We start from the raw sequence: 15,818 nt of genomic DNA on the forward strand, positions 1-15,818 counted from the left end.
AGGCAGGTTCGCCCAGGTGGTGGTGGTGTGATAGGGTGGGTGGACGGCAGCCCACATGGCCGCCTCCGACACAAACACCCTCTTGCAGGAGAAGCGCATCCTATAATATATATATATATTTCCTTTTATATTGTCCTAGAATGTATTAAATGTGATTAAAATAGAAGAGCATGAAAAATTATATGTATATGTATATATATATATATTTAATATATAAGCAAATATAGTAATATATTTTTCTCTGTATTTAGCTCTCTGCAGTTTGAGTGGTTGGTGTTAGGATCGGCGCGTATGTGTGCGGAGGTCTCCGCTTTGTCCTGGCGTGAGATGTTGGCACTGTGGCACTTTGGACGTCTGAGAGCCACAGTATAAAGCAGCCTTAAGACGCCCCGCTCCCCGCCCCCGCCACCTTCCAAGATATTATCACTTAAAAGTAGTAATAATTCAGACTTCACGCATACACAATAGTACAAATAACATACAACTTGGATATGCACAACAGTTCACTTAACTGGCATTTAACATATTAGTGATATACAATTGGCTGGATAAAATTTCTTAACTATAATGAGTAGTCTATAATTGAGGCATGATTGTATCAATGCACTGTTCCTGTAAAGTGTTAGTACAATTGGATAAAACGTTACAATTTGATACAAGGGTGCCCAATAGAAGAGGCTACTGGCTGTTGTCTACCAATATCTTGAAAGAGGTCACAGATCCGCCTTGTTTTTTTTATACATTTTTTTATGTTTTTTTTATTCCTCCATGGGCTTCATCTTCGTATAAAAGGGGATGCTAACTTGGGACACACGCTCTGGGTCCGCGGCCGCACTACAGGGGTGGCTGCAAAGGTGAGCCCGGGCCTGGCGCGCGCACGCACTGCTACTCACGTTGCCCTCGTTGCAAGCAATACTGGTCAAGGCTGGAAGTTGAACGTTTGCTCAACATGGGTGAGTGTCGGGCGGTCTGGGCGGGTGTGAGGCGGGGTTAGGGAGGGACTATTTCGTATATCTTTAAAAAGAACTCACGTATAAAATTTCCTAATTCAAAGTTATATGAAAGGTACATTACTCGGACTAAAAAGATTTCCCCAGGTTTTGAGTGAGTATTCTGTAGCTATTAGATATATAAAATATGAGAAACAGTCAAATTAAAAGTATGAGCTCCCGGGTAGCATACATACAATATAAAATTTAAGACAAATCAAAACGAAACACTTGACTGGAATCGGATTTTTCTTCCAAGGTTCTGTGAAATCTACGGCAACTTTACAATAGCAGTGGTTCTGAACCAGGCCTTAGGACGTCCCCCCGCGGTGTTTTTGAGCCGGCGCCCTCCCTCTTCTCCCCTGTGTCTTTGGGGTGTTGCACGGGCCCCCAGGTGACGCCACCCACGCCTCACGCCCACGTTCTCATCTTGAGGATGAGAAAACGTGGCTCTTCATCTTTGAACGTTCTGACACACAAACGCGAGACCACACTCTGAGCATTGGTGAACACCCTTCTATAATAACATTATTTATCATTATTATTATTCTTTTAATAATTCCCCCTAAAAATGGAAAAGAAACGATAGAAAAAAAGGCGAGAGAGATCAACAAATTACTGAATAAAAAAGATTCCCTTAAGTTACCTCTCCCTCAGCCTGCAATTGAAACCAGGACTGTGTACAGGTAGAGGCGTTGTGAGCGTGACCGCGTTTGGCTGGAGCTTGTTGGCGAGGTGAGAGCTAGTTCGCATGAGTTTCCAATACCCAAACCTAAACGAGATTATTAGAACAAGCACATGGATGGATCGTCATTCTATCGTCCCTCACGACGTCAGTAACATTTAAGAAAAAGAATCTGCTATCACTGTCCTCTCCATTTTATGCCTCAAGAGACTTCTTTTTTTTTAAACAATTATTCTCTCTCTTAATAATATCTATTCTTATTTTAAGATTAATTCGATGAAGCGACGCAGGCACAGTCTCGCTTTCTCGTGCGCCACACTTGGGGAGAGGAAGAGATTCGAGAGAGAAACCACTTGGTGACTGGTGATTGGACTTGGTGAGCGCAGTTGGGGTATTGGAAAGTGTGTGCCACTGGCCCTCTCGTAATGTGGTCGGGCGGTTGGCAAGCCACCGTGCAGCAGCGACCACCAGAGAGCACTCCCTTCACGCGGCGACCTTAACCTAACAGTTAACATAACAACGTCAGTAGTCACAGGAAAACAGAGAAATCGACTTAAATAACAATAAGAAAATATCACAAAATGTTTGGGACTTTCAATCCCACACTCTACTACACAGTTCTGGCAGATGCCTGAACACTGGCTAGCATACCATTAGTAAAATATCAAAATCATTTATTTAAACGTTTGGAGTAGCATTCATAGAAATTAAATTAAAAACAAACATGTATAAGTATAAAACTCACTTAATTTGTGACTTTTAAAACCAAGCCAGCGTAAATTAATTGCTAAACGAGCAATGAACAGTAAGCATCGATAAAATATAAAAATAACAATGGAAATGTGTTTCTCTACATTGAGATTTCAACCCTGACAAAGGTGGGGACGATTGGAAACACGATAATTTCTCAAAAACTGGCTTAGTTCATTACAGTGTACAAATATTCTCAAGTAAAAATAAAATAGACACTAGGAGCATGCATTGCCTGGCCAGTGACGTGGGAAGACTGTCCTCTATCACCGGCAGGAGAGTGGGCGGCGGCCGCCCGCACTCCCCTGGGGCGTGGCGAGGGTGTTCTCAACCCCCTCACCCAGGTGCCCCAGCGGAGTACGGGCTACTGCCACATGAGTTGTCATCAGACTGGCTATATGATTATCGTGATTATAATTATGATTAATGTTACTATTACTTCATATTATAATGGACCTTACAATAACCGAGGGTCATGCGACTCATGCCCAAGTGTCAAGACATCGCTGTGGCTTGGGAAGGCCAACAGGATCACAAGGAACAGATCTTACGTGGACGGCCCTCACGAAGGGCAATACGACTGTGAAGGACTTACACAGATAATATTTATATGTATATATATATATATATGGCGCTCAGTTTTGATTTGGCTTCGTGAGGACTTCCTCGTAAAATTCTACTGCCCTCCATACCCGGTCCTCACTATGACTTTGGTTAGATTTGGCAAAGTTTATATGTACATATATAAATTTGCTTGGCTGGCTAAGACGTGATTATAAATGAGTGTAAGATACTGGAGTAAGATGTCCTGCCACAGTGAGTATGCTGGCCCGATGACCAGCCCCGAGGATGGGTCGGGGGCGCCAGGCAGTGCGGACGCGCGGGCGGGCGGCTGGGGCGGCAGCAGGCAACCCTTCGCCATCAGGAGGGCGCGGCTCTAACATACAGAATATAGGAGCATCATTTATAGGTTACAGGAGATCTATTCACATTGATACAGTTAAACCTGGTAAGCAAGGTGCTAACATGCAAGTGTGCGGGGACTTGTGCCCCAAGCCTACACACTACAATAGAAGCTAGGGTGCTAGGGGACCTACGTGGACTACCCACTAGATAACTGGTTACATGCAGATGCCACCCCTTGCCCTTAGTGGTCACCCTTGCCAGTAATGCCACACAAGGGTTGCTTGTTCGACTTACTGGTGCAAGGGGGCGAGGGAAGGGCAGGAAGTGGCAAGGCAGGACCCAACACAGCTCTACTGTCGACACCCAGTCAAACTCCTGCTGTGCGAGGTCCTGCCAGGAACAACCCTAGCCGGCTGCCGTGGCTCACCCATGTTAACCAGCTACTGGTGTTCTGTGCGGCACAGACAATGCCGAGATCACAAATCTTTTTCCAGTTCTAGCCAGGAGCCGCTAGGGATTGGGAAGCAGTGACATCATGAAGCCTGCAGTTTGGATGATGCACTCTGAAGAAAAAGCCCCTACATTTGACTGTGAAGCAAGCGCAACTCTAGGGTCCAAGTTGTACCCTGCATGGCCGGATTGTGAGCGTGACTTGAGGCGTGCCCCGACGCCTGCAGTGCCCCCGCACGCATGGGCAAGGGCACCCGGCGCGGCACCACCTACAGCTCCTCTTATCACATGGCTGAAGTTAGATCCTAAAATACAGCAAGCGTGCTGGTGGAGACCGACATTAACTGTGTGGTAGGCTTCAGCCGGTGGCTCAGGTGAGGTTGGGAGTGATCTTGTAGACTATGACTGTGCTTGGATGGGCGACTCTGAGGGGACGTGGGTGTTGCGAGGGGCCTGCTGTGTTTGTGGACTGGACTGAGGACTTTTTACTTTTTGCACATTGCCAGTGTACTAACCATACACCTAGTCAGCAATATTCGTGCGTAAAACAAGTATGGCTGACTATTGGCACATGTCTTAGCACCACTGACTGTACAGACGACCTAGTACTGCTGATCACATCTACATGGCCTGATACTACCGACCTTGTATACATGATCAGGTAATACTGTCTGTGTGTACATGAGCAGGTACTACAGATCATGTATGCACGTCCAGGACAGAGTGGCCATGCTTACATGAACAAATATACTGTGTATAAATGACCAAAAAATGTTGTTTGTGTGTACAAGAATGTGTACCTCAAGTCATGTGCACTCGAACATGTAGCACTGATCATGTAAACGTGAGCAGATAGTAGCAAGCCATGTGTGCCGACCAAGTACTACTATGCATGGAGTACATGGCTTTATAGTAACTCGATTAGTGTCCATAACCAGGTACTATCATCACATGTGCAGGATCAGTCAGTAACATGTCGTGCGCACATGATCAGGTACTATTAGTCGTTTGTACATGACCAAGTATTAGTGCTTCTATGTACAAGACCAAGCAGTGGGATTTAGTGTAAACTGGAGGGGGGGGGGGGTATGGTAATGGTAGTTGTAGTGTCAGTATACCGACAAGGAGAGGAAGGAAGGGGGAGAGATGAAGGGGATGGTGGGGGGGATGGAGAAAGGATAAGTGGTAGGGGGAGAAGGGGGAGGTGGATGGGAGACAGCCCTGCCACCTGGCTGAGCCTGACGGAACAAGTGACCTAGCGAGAGAGCAGGCGTGTCCGGGGGGCCTATGTCATGGACACTTCACGTCGTTAAGTATTCATTTACTGGACATAACGTCTTGGATTGTGCTTTATTATTTTTAAATATATCACAAAAAAGAGAGAGAAATTTCCACTCACAATCGTATGTTTTTATCTTTCTGTTATACTTTACTTTCATTTTTCTTCAACCGTGATCGAATAAGCAACTATAATACCGCCAAGGGAAATTATGATAAACAATATTGAAAATATTAGTAATAATCAAGACAAGTACTGATAAGATTTACATTTGAGCAGACGAGACTGGTGCAGCTCCAAAGTAGACTGATCACTCGATTAGAATTTATCTGTAATAACATGGGAAGCAATGTTATTTCACGATAAGCAATAACCTATATCTTTTTTTTCCCTCACGATTTACATATCTTACTTTAAAGTAGAAAAAATTGATATGTTTGATATCTCATGCATTGTGCTTTTTGTTAGCTGAGCTTTTGGAATACTTTAATGAATATAATATTTAAGCATAAACGATGTACTGTTGTTGTTTAGTTTTCTTCTCAAATAGGCCATGCAATCCATGCAACTGATTTATCCTTGTATAAAAATACAAACAGGCCACCCGGACAGACTAATGCCAAACGGTGACTTCTAAAGCCGGGACTTCTGCAAGCAGTGCCTTCGACCCTCCTTATACCCTCTCTTTGATTCCTAAATGCTTGAATTACAGGAACATTAAAATCGTGGCACTTTACATGTAATAAAACACTGAAGTTTCTTATATGTAAAAATAACACAAGGAACTATGAAAAATTTATCCATTACAAGTACTACAACATACATATACGGCTTTGCATAATACAGTTTCATATAAAACCAGACATACTGTAGTAAGTTCTCACAGCCCCTAAAAATTCACCGAGCTAGTCATGGCATAAAAGGAAATAAAACAAAGGGTAAATGACTAGAAACCAATTCGTGTAAAACAGGCCAAAAACTTGATAAAATATTTGCAGTAAGAGATTCCTTCTTGCTTCGGTCTTCATCAATAAGTGACCTCGCTTCCTCTGCTCCTTCCTCAGGCTATACTTCCTTCTTCCTTCTCTCTCTCTTTCGCCTTCCTCATTTCTGAGTCCTCTATGTTCAGTCGAGCTTCTCGCTGTTTCTTCTCCTAGATAATGGACCAGCGCGCACTGGCAGTTACGAGGGAACTGCCCTCCGCGCAGACACCCGCCACGCTCAGCCAACACACACACGGACTTAAGGTTTGTCATGAGACCTAACAGGTGCCCAAACTATTACTTATCTAGTTAGGTATATACCCCGGGGTCCTTAGCCCACCTCTGTGGATTCATAGTACAGGAAATATTTACTCTTTTAACTTTACTCTACGTTAAAGGGAGAGGAGTGGGGGCCTTGGGAAGGAATACTGCCGTAGTTGGACTTATGCCGGGAAGCTGCCTGGTACAGACGTAACTATCCTGATGAAGGAGAAGTAGAGCATGCGGGCGGGTGGGCCAGGGCACGGCGGGTGCCCGGGCTCGGCCTGGCGGGTGTCGGGGTAGGAGGGCACTTCCCTGCAGTGCCGGTCGCTTGTCGGGGGCTTCACTGGCACGTGACTTTGTCATGTACGCACAACAGTCCAAGAGTCTGTTTCATTGGTACATAATAGAAAATAATTAATCTCAGCCCTTTATAAGGGCATCTTCTTCCTACCTTATCCTTATATAAAAGAGATAAAAACAAAGTGAAAATTTATTTTTTGTTATGTTTTTTGAAAAAATATCCACGAGTGCTGGAGTTGACCCATCCCCATGGGAGGGGACTGTAAGGACACACTTGACAAATCACATAATGTGAGCATGGCTGTGCTAGCACCAGACGCTCCGGGGGTCCCGGGCCTCGTGCGCTGCCCACGCCCCACAACCCCCCACACCTCAGCCAACAACACGACACACTTCTTCACTTACTCTCTCTTGTTATCTAATGTGAGGTTTTGTTTCAGTGCCTCCTTCATGCATCTTTTTTCGAACTAGAATAAATTTTGCTTCTCTGTACATTATTATTACTTCACCGCTTTTTCATCACTAGTTACAAATGATATTATTGGAACTGCTTAAGTTGGCGATGACTTGGATACTGGAGGCGTTGGCAGGGTTGGTCGCCGGATCGCTGTTGTTGTTGTTGTTGTTGTTGCTGCTGCTGTTGTTGTTGCTGGGTGTTGGTGCCGGCTTGGTGGTGTTGTCCATGTAGTGGGCGTTGTCTAGCATGAGCGGGTTGTTGGGCGGGTTGTGGAGACCGTGGTGGCGCGGACCAGACTGCGGGGCACGGGCGGAGTGCGGGTCGAGGGGTGCGGGCGGCAGGACGACTGGCAGGTGGTAGTACTTGCACAGCCCACGCCCGCACTTGCCCTTCACCGCGTCCCGGCAGACACTCACCTTCATGTCTGTCACCTCTACGTGATCTGCCGGCACAGGAGATTCGTTACTGACTGCCGCTCGACCCTGCCTTAGCATCTCACTACGGGCTGGTCTAGCTTCTATATCTAGGGTATATTACATGGAAGATATGCCCAATATTCAAAATACAACACTGTGCTGCACTAAGCAGGTCACGGGTGAAAGCGGTACATAGATATGTATATATATCACCAAGCAATGTATATATCACAACGCTCTTCTGCTAGAAAGACAATACTACAACTGCAGAGAAAACTACCGTGACACTGCTATGAACGGGCACTGACACGAACAGACAAACACTGACAGTCTAGGAACACTGATGGTTTAACAGCCACGCCACAGACAGAAGGGGAACAGCCAGACAGGCATTTTCCGTCTTGGGATTTCCTCACTGGTCTTCGCAGTGAGGGTTTTCCTGGAACAAGACGCAGGGAAACGGAGGCCGGCTGTTCCTCCTCCTGGTTATGGGGTGACTGACGTAAAACTACCGTGATTTTGTTTTGCACAGCCTATACGTGATTTGAGGTGGTTGCAGTGAGTGATTTTTTCGCTGTTTTATCATCACGCGTGGTGCGTACTTTACTAGCATGATTTAAATAAACAAACAAAAAAAAAAAAACAATGACTACAGCTATCACTTATCCAAAAAATAATAATTTTACCTGATCTCTCATTTCATTTTAAAAAAAAATGATTGGGGATAGGGGGGAATTTCATGATCACCTCTAATTTTCAAAAAAAAAAAAAAAAGAGAGAAAAAAAAAAGAAAAATCACAGCTGAAACTAATTGAAAGACGGAATCTAGAACATTCTCTACGACTATCCTCAAGTTCGAGTTCACAGAGATCAACAACACTGCGCCCAGATGTCTTGAGGTAGTTTTATCTGCTTGAAAAAAAGGGTAAGCCAACTATACGTCTTGTTTATCTCATGATCACTAAGAAGCGTATGTAGCCAAGAAGCAGTACGGTCATTGAACACGGTCTTACGAGGGGTGTGCGCCTCAAAGGTCACTGCTGTGTTCCCCAATAAACTGGAAAAAGTGATAACCAAAAATTAGACGACCAGAGAGAAATGTCTCGAGATCACCTCCATACCTTCAAGGAGATGGACAAACTTGCAGGCTGGTCTCACACACTGGCCGTACTTAAAATCGCGGCACACTTGCAGGGTGTCCAGCAACTGTAATAAGAGTGAGAGATGAATTCCCCCGACCCTAATGAGGGTGTGCTTAGTGTGCAGTGTCAGTGGAGGTTGAAGTGTTGCGGCGGCGACGGCAGCTTCGAGGAGGGCGAGGGATCTCTCTCACGCTCGGAGTAGTGACCGGAACGGATCGTTATCATTATCATCTCATTTTAAGGAAATTCAGGTGACATGTCATGCACTCATTACCCTTAAAAAACCCTTAACACCAAATTTTAAACTGTAGAGTGACTACACTGAATTCAATTGAAAACTGAATTTACGATAGATATTACAGTGCCACATGATACCGCGCACACGCACACAGACATACCACAAAGGCACACTCAGGAATACCTTCCTCGCACGCAAATACCTCATGAAAACCACATGAATCCCTACTCTCCTCATGAGACATCCCAAACCCTCACTCGCACAGCTCCGCCGCCTCACGTTTCGGTATCTGGTTTGATTCTAAATCCTAATGGAAGAGGAAAATAGATTGCCTGGTGATTAACTCGGTAAGTGAACGTAGATTTTGAACACAAAGGAAACAAGCTTTGACTTTATAACCCTACTGAAAGGTTTGATGATCAGCAGCACAGTATTAACACAGAAAACAACGACAAACGACTGATGGATGAAGACTATATGTACAATTCTTATTTTTAAAATCTAATAGCTGGTGTTAGTAATGATACAAGTTCATTAATGAAATAATACTGAAAAGATGACACCATTAAGATTATTCTTTTTATGAAATAAATGTTCATAAAAAGGCCATGTTAGCGTTCTCACTTTTGTCCATATTGTATTAGGCCATATAACCATCACCATCACTGTTTTAACACTGTTCTGCTATGATCATCAGTATTACACAACCCTTCCTAAAATTATATGAGAAAACAAAGCAAAAGGCAAATATCTATGACTTTTGAAAAAATAACAATGTGTATTTATAACTATTAACGATATAATTAATTTTCTCTCGATATATATCTATACATCTACAGATAAAAGATACAGTCGGGGGTACATAATAGCGATATCATCTAAGGCTTCTACTAATTAATCAAAGGTTCACTGTATAAAGGTTATGCGGCAGACTGCTTTCCATCTGCTTCTGCTGCTGCTCACTGCTGCTTGGCTACGCTACTGCTGATGGGACAATAGAATTACTGGATTAATAATGAGTACGTACATACTGCCGTCTCAAAGTCTAATAATAATAGTCATTCTGATACAAGGAAGTCCAAATTGTATAGTAAAGCCGTTTAAATGGGTGAGTCGTACAGGCGGGTGGGTATAGTCGTGTGGCAGTGGGGGGGGGGGGGGCAGGAGGAGGAGGGTAGTGGAATGGGTGGATGGTATTTGAAATAGTATTAACGGATAATGGAAAGGGGGGGTTTGATGAAATAAGGGTATGGGGGTTGGACGATATGGGGGTGGTATGGGGGGGGTTAGACATAATGGGGGAAGCGAGGCTTAGAGGTTAGACGAAATGGGGGGGGGGGAGGCCGTGGGAGGGTTAGACGAAATTCGGGCGGGGGGGGGGGGGGTGTTAATCGAAAAGGTGGAGGGCGTTGGGGTTAGACGAAATGATGGGGGGGGGGGGGCGGGGTATCAAGATGAAATAGCGGACACAAGAGCGGGAGCGGGCAGATGCTGGGGGAAAGGGGGGTGGGGGGGCAGAGATGAGGGTGGCTTCTCCTAAAGGATCATGTTTTACTATTAGCATATCATCCCGGTATAACATTAATCTTAAAAGGGTTATCTTGAGGTGAATTAATAATAAGCAAAAGATAAAATTATGAAGGGTGTTTCGTATTTCATCTGAATTGGCGATGACTGTATAAAGCAAAGTTTAGGACCAAAAGGGAGGTTACACAAGATTATCTTTGTTATCATAATGTCACAGCTCTAGCACCTGGCAGGCCCTGTAGGTGCCAAGTACCACTATAAAGCCACTATGATGTAAGTGTCATTAATAGTTGATGTAGAGTGTATATGTAGATGTGCTGGTTCGGTGGAGGGAATCAGTTCACGAAAAAAAATGTTTTAAAAATGTTCTTATCATTTAAAACGATGAAAGTTTTGACGCAAATAAACATCTTTGTACACATTTTAAATACACGAGTAATTACACATAATGGCACACGTACAAACAAGTTATAGTAAGTAGAGAGAGAGAGAGAGAGAGAGAGAGAGAGAGAGAGAGAGAGAGAGAGAGAGAGAGAGAGAGAGAGAGAGAGAGAGAGAGAGAGAGAGAGAAAACACGAGGAAGAGATAGATAGATAAATATAAATTAAAAAGAAGAGAGAAAAAGAGAATCTGACAGACAGCCAGGCAGATAGACAGGCATTCAAGCAGACGGGCAGATAGAGAGCGCTTAAAATGTTAATGAAATGACACTCATCCCTAAGTGCGTGAGTAGCAGGGCGCGGGGCAGTACAGGCCGATGGGAGGGCCCCTGGAGACCGGCGTTCCATCATCATGTTGACATCTCTTTTTATGGAGATACTTTATAGAGTACAAAATGAAGTGAGGTGAAGAGAGGAGAGGAGAGGAGAGGAGGGGAGGGGACGGGACGGGAAGAGAGGGGAGGGGAGAGAACGGGTGGGGAAGGTGGGAGGGGAGAGAACGGGTGGGGAGATGGGGGGGAGGGGAGATAACGGATGGGGGGAGGGGAGGGGACGGGAGGAGCAGGGAGGGGGGAGAACGGGTGGGGAGAGAACGGGTGGGGAGGGGGGGAGGGGAGGGGAAGGGGCGGGTTAGAGATTTAACTCGTAGATGGCGTGAGCGACGGGGACGAGACTGAGGGGGAATTGGGGAAAGGGAGGGCGCTTGTGGAGGGTATCGGGAGGGCGGAATACGAGGGGAGGGGAGGGATGGGAGTGGGGAATATAACAAGCAAGGGAAAGGAGGGAAGGGGAGGGAGCTGGGGAAGCATATTCGTGGAGGGAATAAGAGGTGGGAGGGGAACGGAAGGGGAGATGGAGGGCAGGGGATTTTTCTCCCGGAGGGCACAGGGAGTGGGGGGGGGGATACAAACGAGGGGAGGGGGGTTGCTGGCGGTGGGAGAGGAGGAGGGGAGGGAGGGGAGGGGTAGGGAGAGGAGGGGGGTGGAGAGTTCACTCGCAGAGGGTAAGAGTAATGATGTTGTCGAACACATGAGGGGGACACAGCACTGGAAGTGGGGAGAGGATAGAAGAGGGGGCGGAGGGGGAGGTTAGAGAGAGAGAGAGAGAGAGAGAGAGAGAGAGAGAGAGAGAGAGAGAGAGAGAGAGAGAGAGAGAGAGAGAGAGAGGAGGGAGGGAGGGAGGGAGGGAGGGAGGGAGGGAGGGAGGGAGGGAGGGAGGGGAGGGGCGAGGGAGGGGTGAAGAAGAAGAAGAAGAAGAAGAAGAAGAAGAAGAGAGATAGACAGAGAGAGAGATAAAGAGAGAAAGATAGACAGACATACAGATATACAGAAAGAAAACGAATAAGCCAGATATCCAGGCAGTAAAAGACACGAAAAAAAGAAGAAAAAGAAGAAGAAGAAGAAAAAGGGCGCTCAGCGATATCAAAGAGCATCGCGTTTGTCTAAAACATTTCCAGACACGTGGTTTTCTGGGCGTTTTCACGAGTACGCTATTTATGAAAGAGTCAAGGCAAACAATCTGCAAAGAAGCGGCAAGTGTTTGCTCAGCAGATGTGGCTAAGTGTCACAGACGAGGCGGAGCTCTCTTTCCCTTCAGCCCGGCGACCACGCGGAGGAGGAACGAGCAAGCAACAGGGCCCACCGGAGTCAGGCGGGGAGGGGGGGATGGGAGGGGGAAGATGAGGAGCGGGGGTAGGAGCGGGTGGGGAAGGAGGTGGAAGAGGGTGGGGAAGGAGGTGGGAGAAGGTGGGGAAGGAGGTGGGAGAGGGTGGGGAAGGAGGTAGGAGAAGGTGGGGAAGGAGGTGGGCGAGGGTGGGGAAGGAGGTAGATTGGGATGGGGAGGTAGGAGAGGGTGGGGAAGAAGGTGGGAGGGGATGGGAGGGGTAGAAGGGAATGGGGATGTAGGAGAAAGTGGGGAAGGTTTAGAAGGGGGGTAGATGGGTGGAATAGAAAGGGGTGACTGAGGACAGGAGGAATTGGGTAAGATGTTGGGGTGAACGTAGAATGGGGTGGGAAGACAAGTAGTGAGGGGGAAGAATATGGGGGAAGGGGGGGGATTGGGACGAGAGGGACAGGGATAGGTGGCGAGAAGTAGGGGGAGAGGCGGAGGACTGGGGAGAGAGAAGAAGGGTTGGAAGAATAAAGGGGAATGGGTGGGAGGGGATGTATGGGGGAAGAAGATGGAGGAAAGCGGGGAAGAGGGAAGGGTGAAGATGAGAGAAGGTGTGGGGGAAGGTGGATGGGGATGAGAGGTTGGGGAAGATGGTGAGGAGGGGGTGGGGTTGTGTTGGGGAAGATGGGGTAAGATATGGAAGAGGGAAACGCGAGGGAGAGGAAAGGGAAAAGAAAAGAGAGGAAGGGCAATGAAAGAGGGAATGAGAAGAGATGAAGAAAAGGGCGGAGAGCCTAAGAGGATTTGAGTGAAAGGAGGAAGAGGGGGGTCAAAGGAGAAGGAGTAAAGCGGGGTAGAAATGGAAGAGAAAACACACGGAAAACTAAGGGAAAGGAAGGAAGAAAACTAGCTGGAGGCAAAGGGGCAAGAAGGGAGGGAAAACAAGGGAGATAACAGAGAGTAGAAGGAAAGAGAGAGAATGGGAGGGAGGAGGGAGGAGGGAAGGGGAGGATTGGAGGGAAGGGCAGCGCAAAGTCAGTGTAGCTCAGTGTACACCCACAGTAGTAGATCCTGCATGGCGATTCAAGTAGGACAAGTAAATGAGAGAGTAATTGGACAAGAGGAAGACGGAGATAGTGAGGGAGAGAGAGAAAGAGAGAACTAAAGAGAGCGAGAGAGATTGAGAGAGGAGGGCTAGGGGGGGGGAGGGGGGGTAGGAAAGTAGAGTGAAAAAATATCTAAACCTCGTTAATTCCGACGAGAATTCACGATAAACACGACGAAAAGTCTTGTAATTCGGTACACCTGCAGTTAGATTAAACAGGGGATCACTTGTCGGTAACATTTGCCAATCAATAGCCGGTGTGTGGCCCCCACCCCTCCCCCTCCTCTCCCCCCACCCCACCTCAACCCCCACAGCACACTCCCCTTCTCCCCTCCCCCCCCCTACCTGACTCCCTTACTCCCCCTCCCCGCCACACTCTTCTCACTCCCCCCCCCCTGTCTTACGAGCGCCATTATCGTGCGCAAGGCCCGGACTACTACACTCTTCTCTACACTACACACATTCTTCCTTTTATCTCGTGTACTCTCTCTTTTTTCACCTTCCCCTCTCCCCCTTCCTCCTCTCTCTTTTTTCCTTTTTATTTTTATTTCTCTTTCTCTCTCTCCCTCTCCCTCTCCCTCTCCCTCTCTCCCTCTCCCTCTCTCTCTTTCTCTCTTCCTCCCTCCTACTCTCTCTCTCTCTCTTTCCCTCTTTCTCTCCCTCTCTCTCTTTCTCTCTTCCTCCCTCCTACTCTCTCTCTCTTTCCTTTTTTTCTTTCTCCTTCCTACTCGCTCTTTCCCTCCCTCCTCCTCACTCATTCACTCTCTCAACTTACCCTTCTCTCCCGTTATCCTCAGCTTTTCTTTCCCCTTTCTGTTTCCCCTCACTTCCCATTTCACCCTTTCTCATTCTTTCCCCTTTGTCCCTTATCATCTCCTGTTATCTCCTCTCCCTTTTTTATTATCCTCTCTTATCCTCTTTTCCCCTTATCTTCTCCTCCTCTACACTTATTCTCTCATCCTCTCCTCTATCCCATACAGCCTCTTCTCAGAAAAGTAGATAGAGAAAAGTGGATGAACGTCAGATCTAAAGAAAATAGGTAAAGGAAAGGAGAAACTAAATAAATGGAGAAAGAAAAGAAAGAGAGAAAGAGGGAGGAAGAACGGTGGAATGGGGGATAGGGAGAGACAATAAAAAGATATATAATTAAATAGAAAGAGGGAGGGAGGGAGGGAGGGAGGGAGGGACAGAGGGAGAGAGAAGAGAGAGAAGAGAGAGAAGAGAGAGAGAAGAGAAGAGAAGAGAAGAGAAGAGAAGAGAGAGAGAGAAAGAGAGAGAGAGGCTGCGGGCGTCAGCTCCCGTCTTTCATCATACTATAAAATCAGATTAAAAAAACGTCCAGGCCAAAGAAACGAATAATTACCCACGGAATGTAATTATCGTCATTATTTAAGCAGATTTGGAGAACTTCCTCCAAATGAGAGAATGGGGGGAGGGGGGAGGGGGGAGGGGAGAGGGGAGAGGGGAGAGGGGAGAAGGGGCGAGGGAAGAAGGACCAGATGGAGGTGGAAAGGAAATGGGGAGAGGAGAGAGGGGAGAGGAAAGAGGGGAGAGGGAGGGAAGGAAAGAGAGAGAGAGAGAGAGAGAGAGAGAGAGAGAGAGAGAGAGAGAGAGAGAGAGAGAGAGAGAGAGAGAGAGAGAGAGAGAGAGAGAGAGAAAGAGAGAGAGAAATAAAAAGGAAGAAAGACAAGACAAGAGAAGAGAAAGAGAGAAACAGACAGAGAGAAAGAAAGAGAGACAGTAAAGTAATGTCAGGGGATCCCCGAAAATAAAAAAAAAGGGGCCCGCGTGAAGAAATGAACGCATTACAGACAAGTCAGCTGGGTTAGGCGAGGAGATTACTCAGGGGAGGCCAAAGGGCTCGATATGCCGCCCGATAAAGACATATTTTGGGAGATTAGTGATGGAAGAGTGAGGGGAAAAGGAGAGATGGGGAAGATGGCCTCGGCACGAACGGGGTAAAGAGGGGAAAGATCATCGCACTTGAGGGGAACTTGAGGTCACTTCGATGTTACCTAATGAAGAGATAATTGGAGGGATAACACCATATTTCCTCCCTTATTTACCTTCCTCTAGGGTAAGGGAGAGAGAAAATTCCACTACGAGAGGAAGTGCCTCCCTTATTTCCCTTTCCTTCCCTTTTCTTTGTCCCTTACCTATTTCCCTCCTTCCCTTTCCTGGCCCTCTTCCCTTCCCTGTTCCCCTCCTCCCCTTTCCTTCCTCCCTTATCTGTTCACCTTCTTCCATTTTCCTTCCTCCCTTATCTGTTCACCTTC

The 15,818-nt window shown here is 46.7% G+C and overlaps 1 protein-coding gene across 1 annotated transcript; it reads right to left on the minus strand.

The window, feature by feature from the left end:
* Window positions 1–6,485: 6,485 nt before the first annotated feature.
* Window positions 6,486–9,103, minus strand: LOC125029962 (muscleblind-like protein 3). Its single transcript, XM_047620155.1, has 6 exons — window positions 9,020–9,103; window positions 8,601–8,685; window positions 8,472–8,519; window positions 7,808–7,987; window positions 7,239–7,586; window positions 6,486–6,649 (listed from the first exon to the last, which is right to left on the minus strand). The coding sequence occupies exons 1-6, from the start codon at window positions 9,101–9,103 to the stop codon at window positions 6,486–6,488; spliced, it is 909 nt and encodes a 302-aa protein (XP_047476111.1).
* Window positions 9,104–15,818: the final 6,715 nt, after the last annotated feature.

The sequence above is a fragment of the Penaeus chinensis genome, chromosome 10 (assembly GCF_019202785.1).
Source record: "Penaeus chinensis breed Huanghai No. 1 chromosome 10, ASM1920278v2, whole genome shotgun sequence".
NCBI classification, from domain to species: Eukaryota; Metazoa; Arthropoda; class Malacostraca; order Decapoda; family Penaeidae; genus Penaeus; species Penaeus chinensis.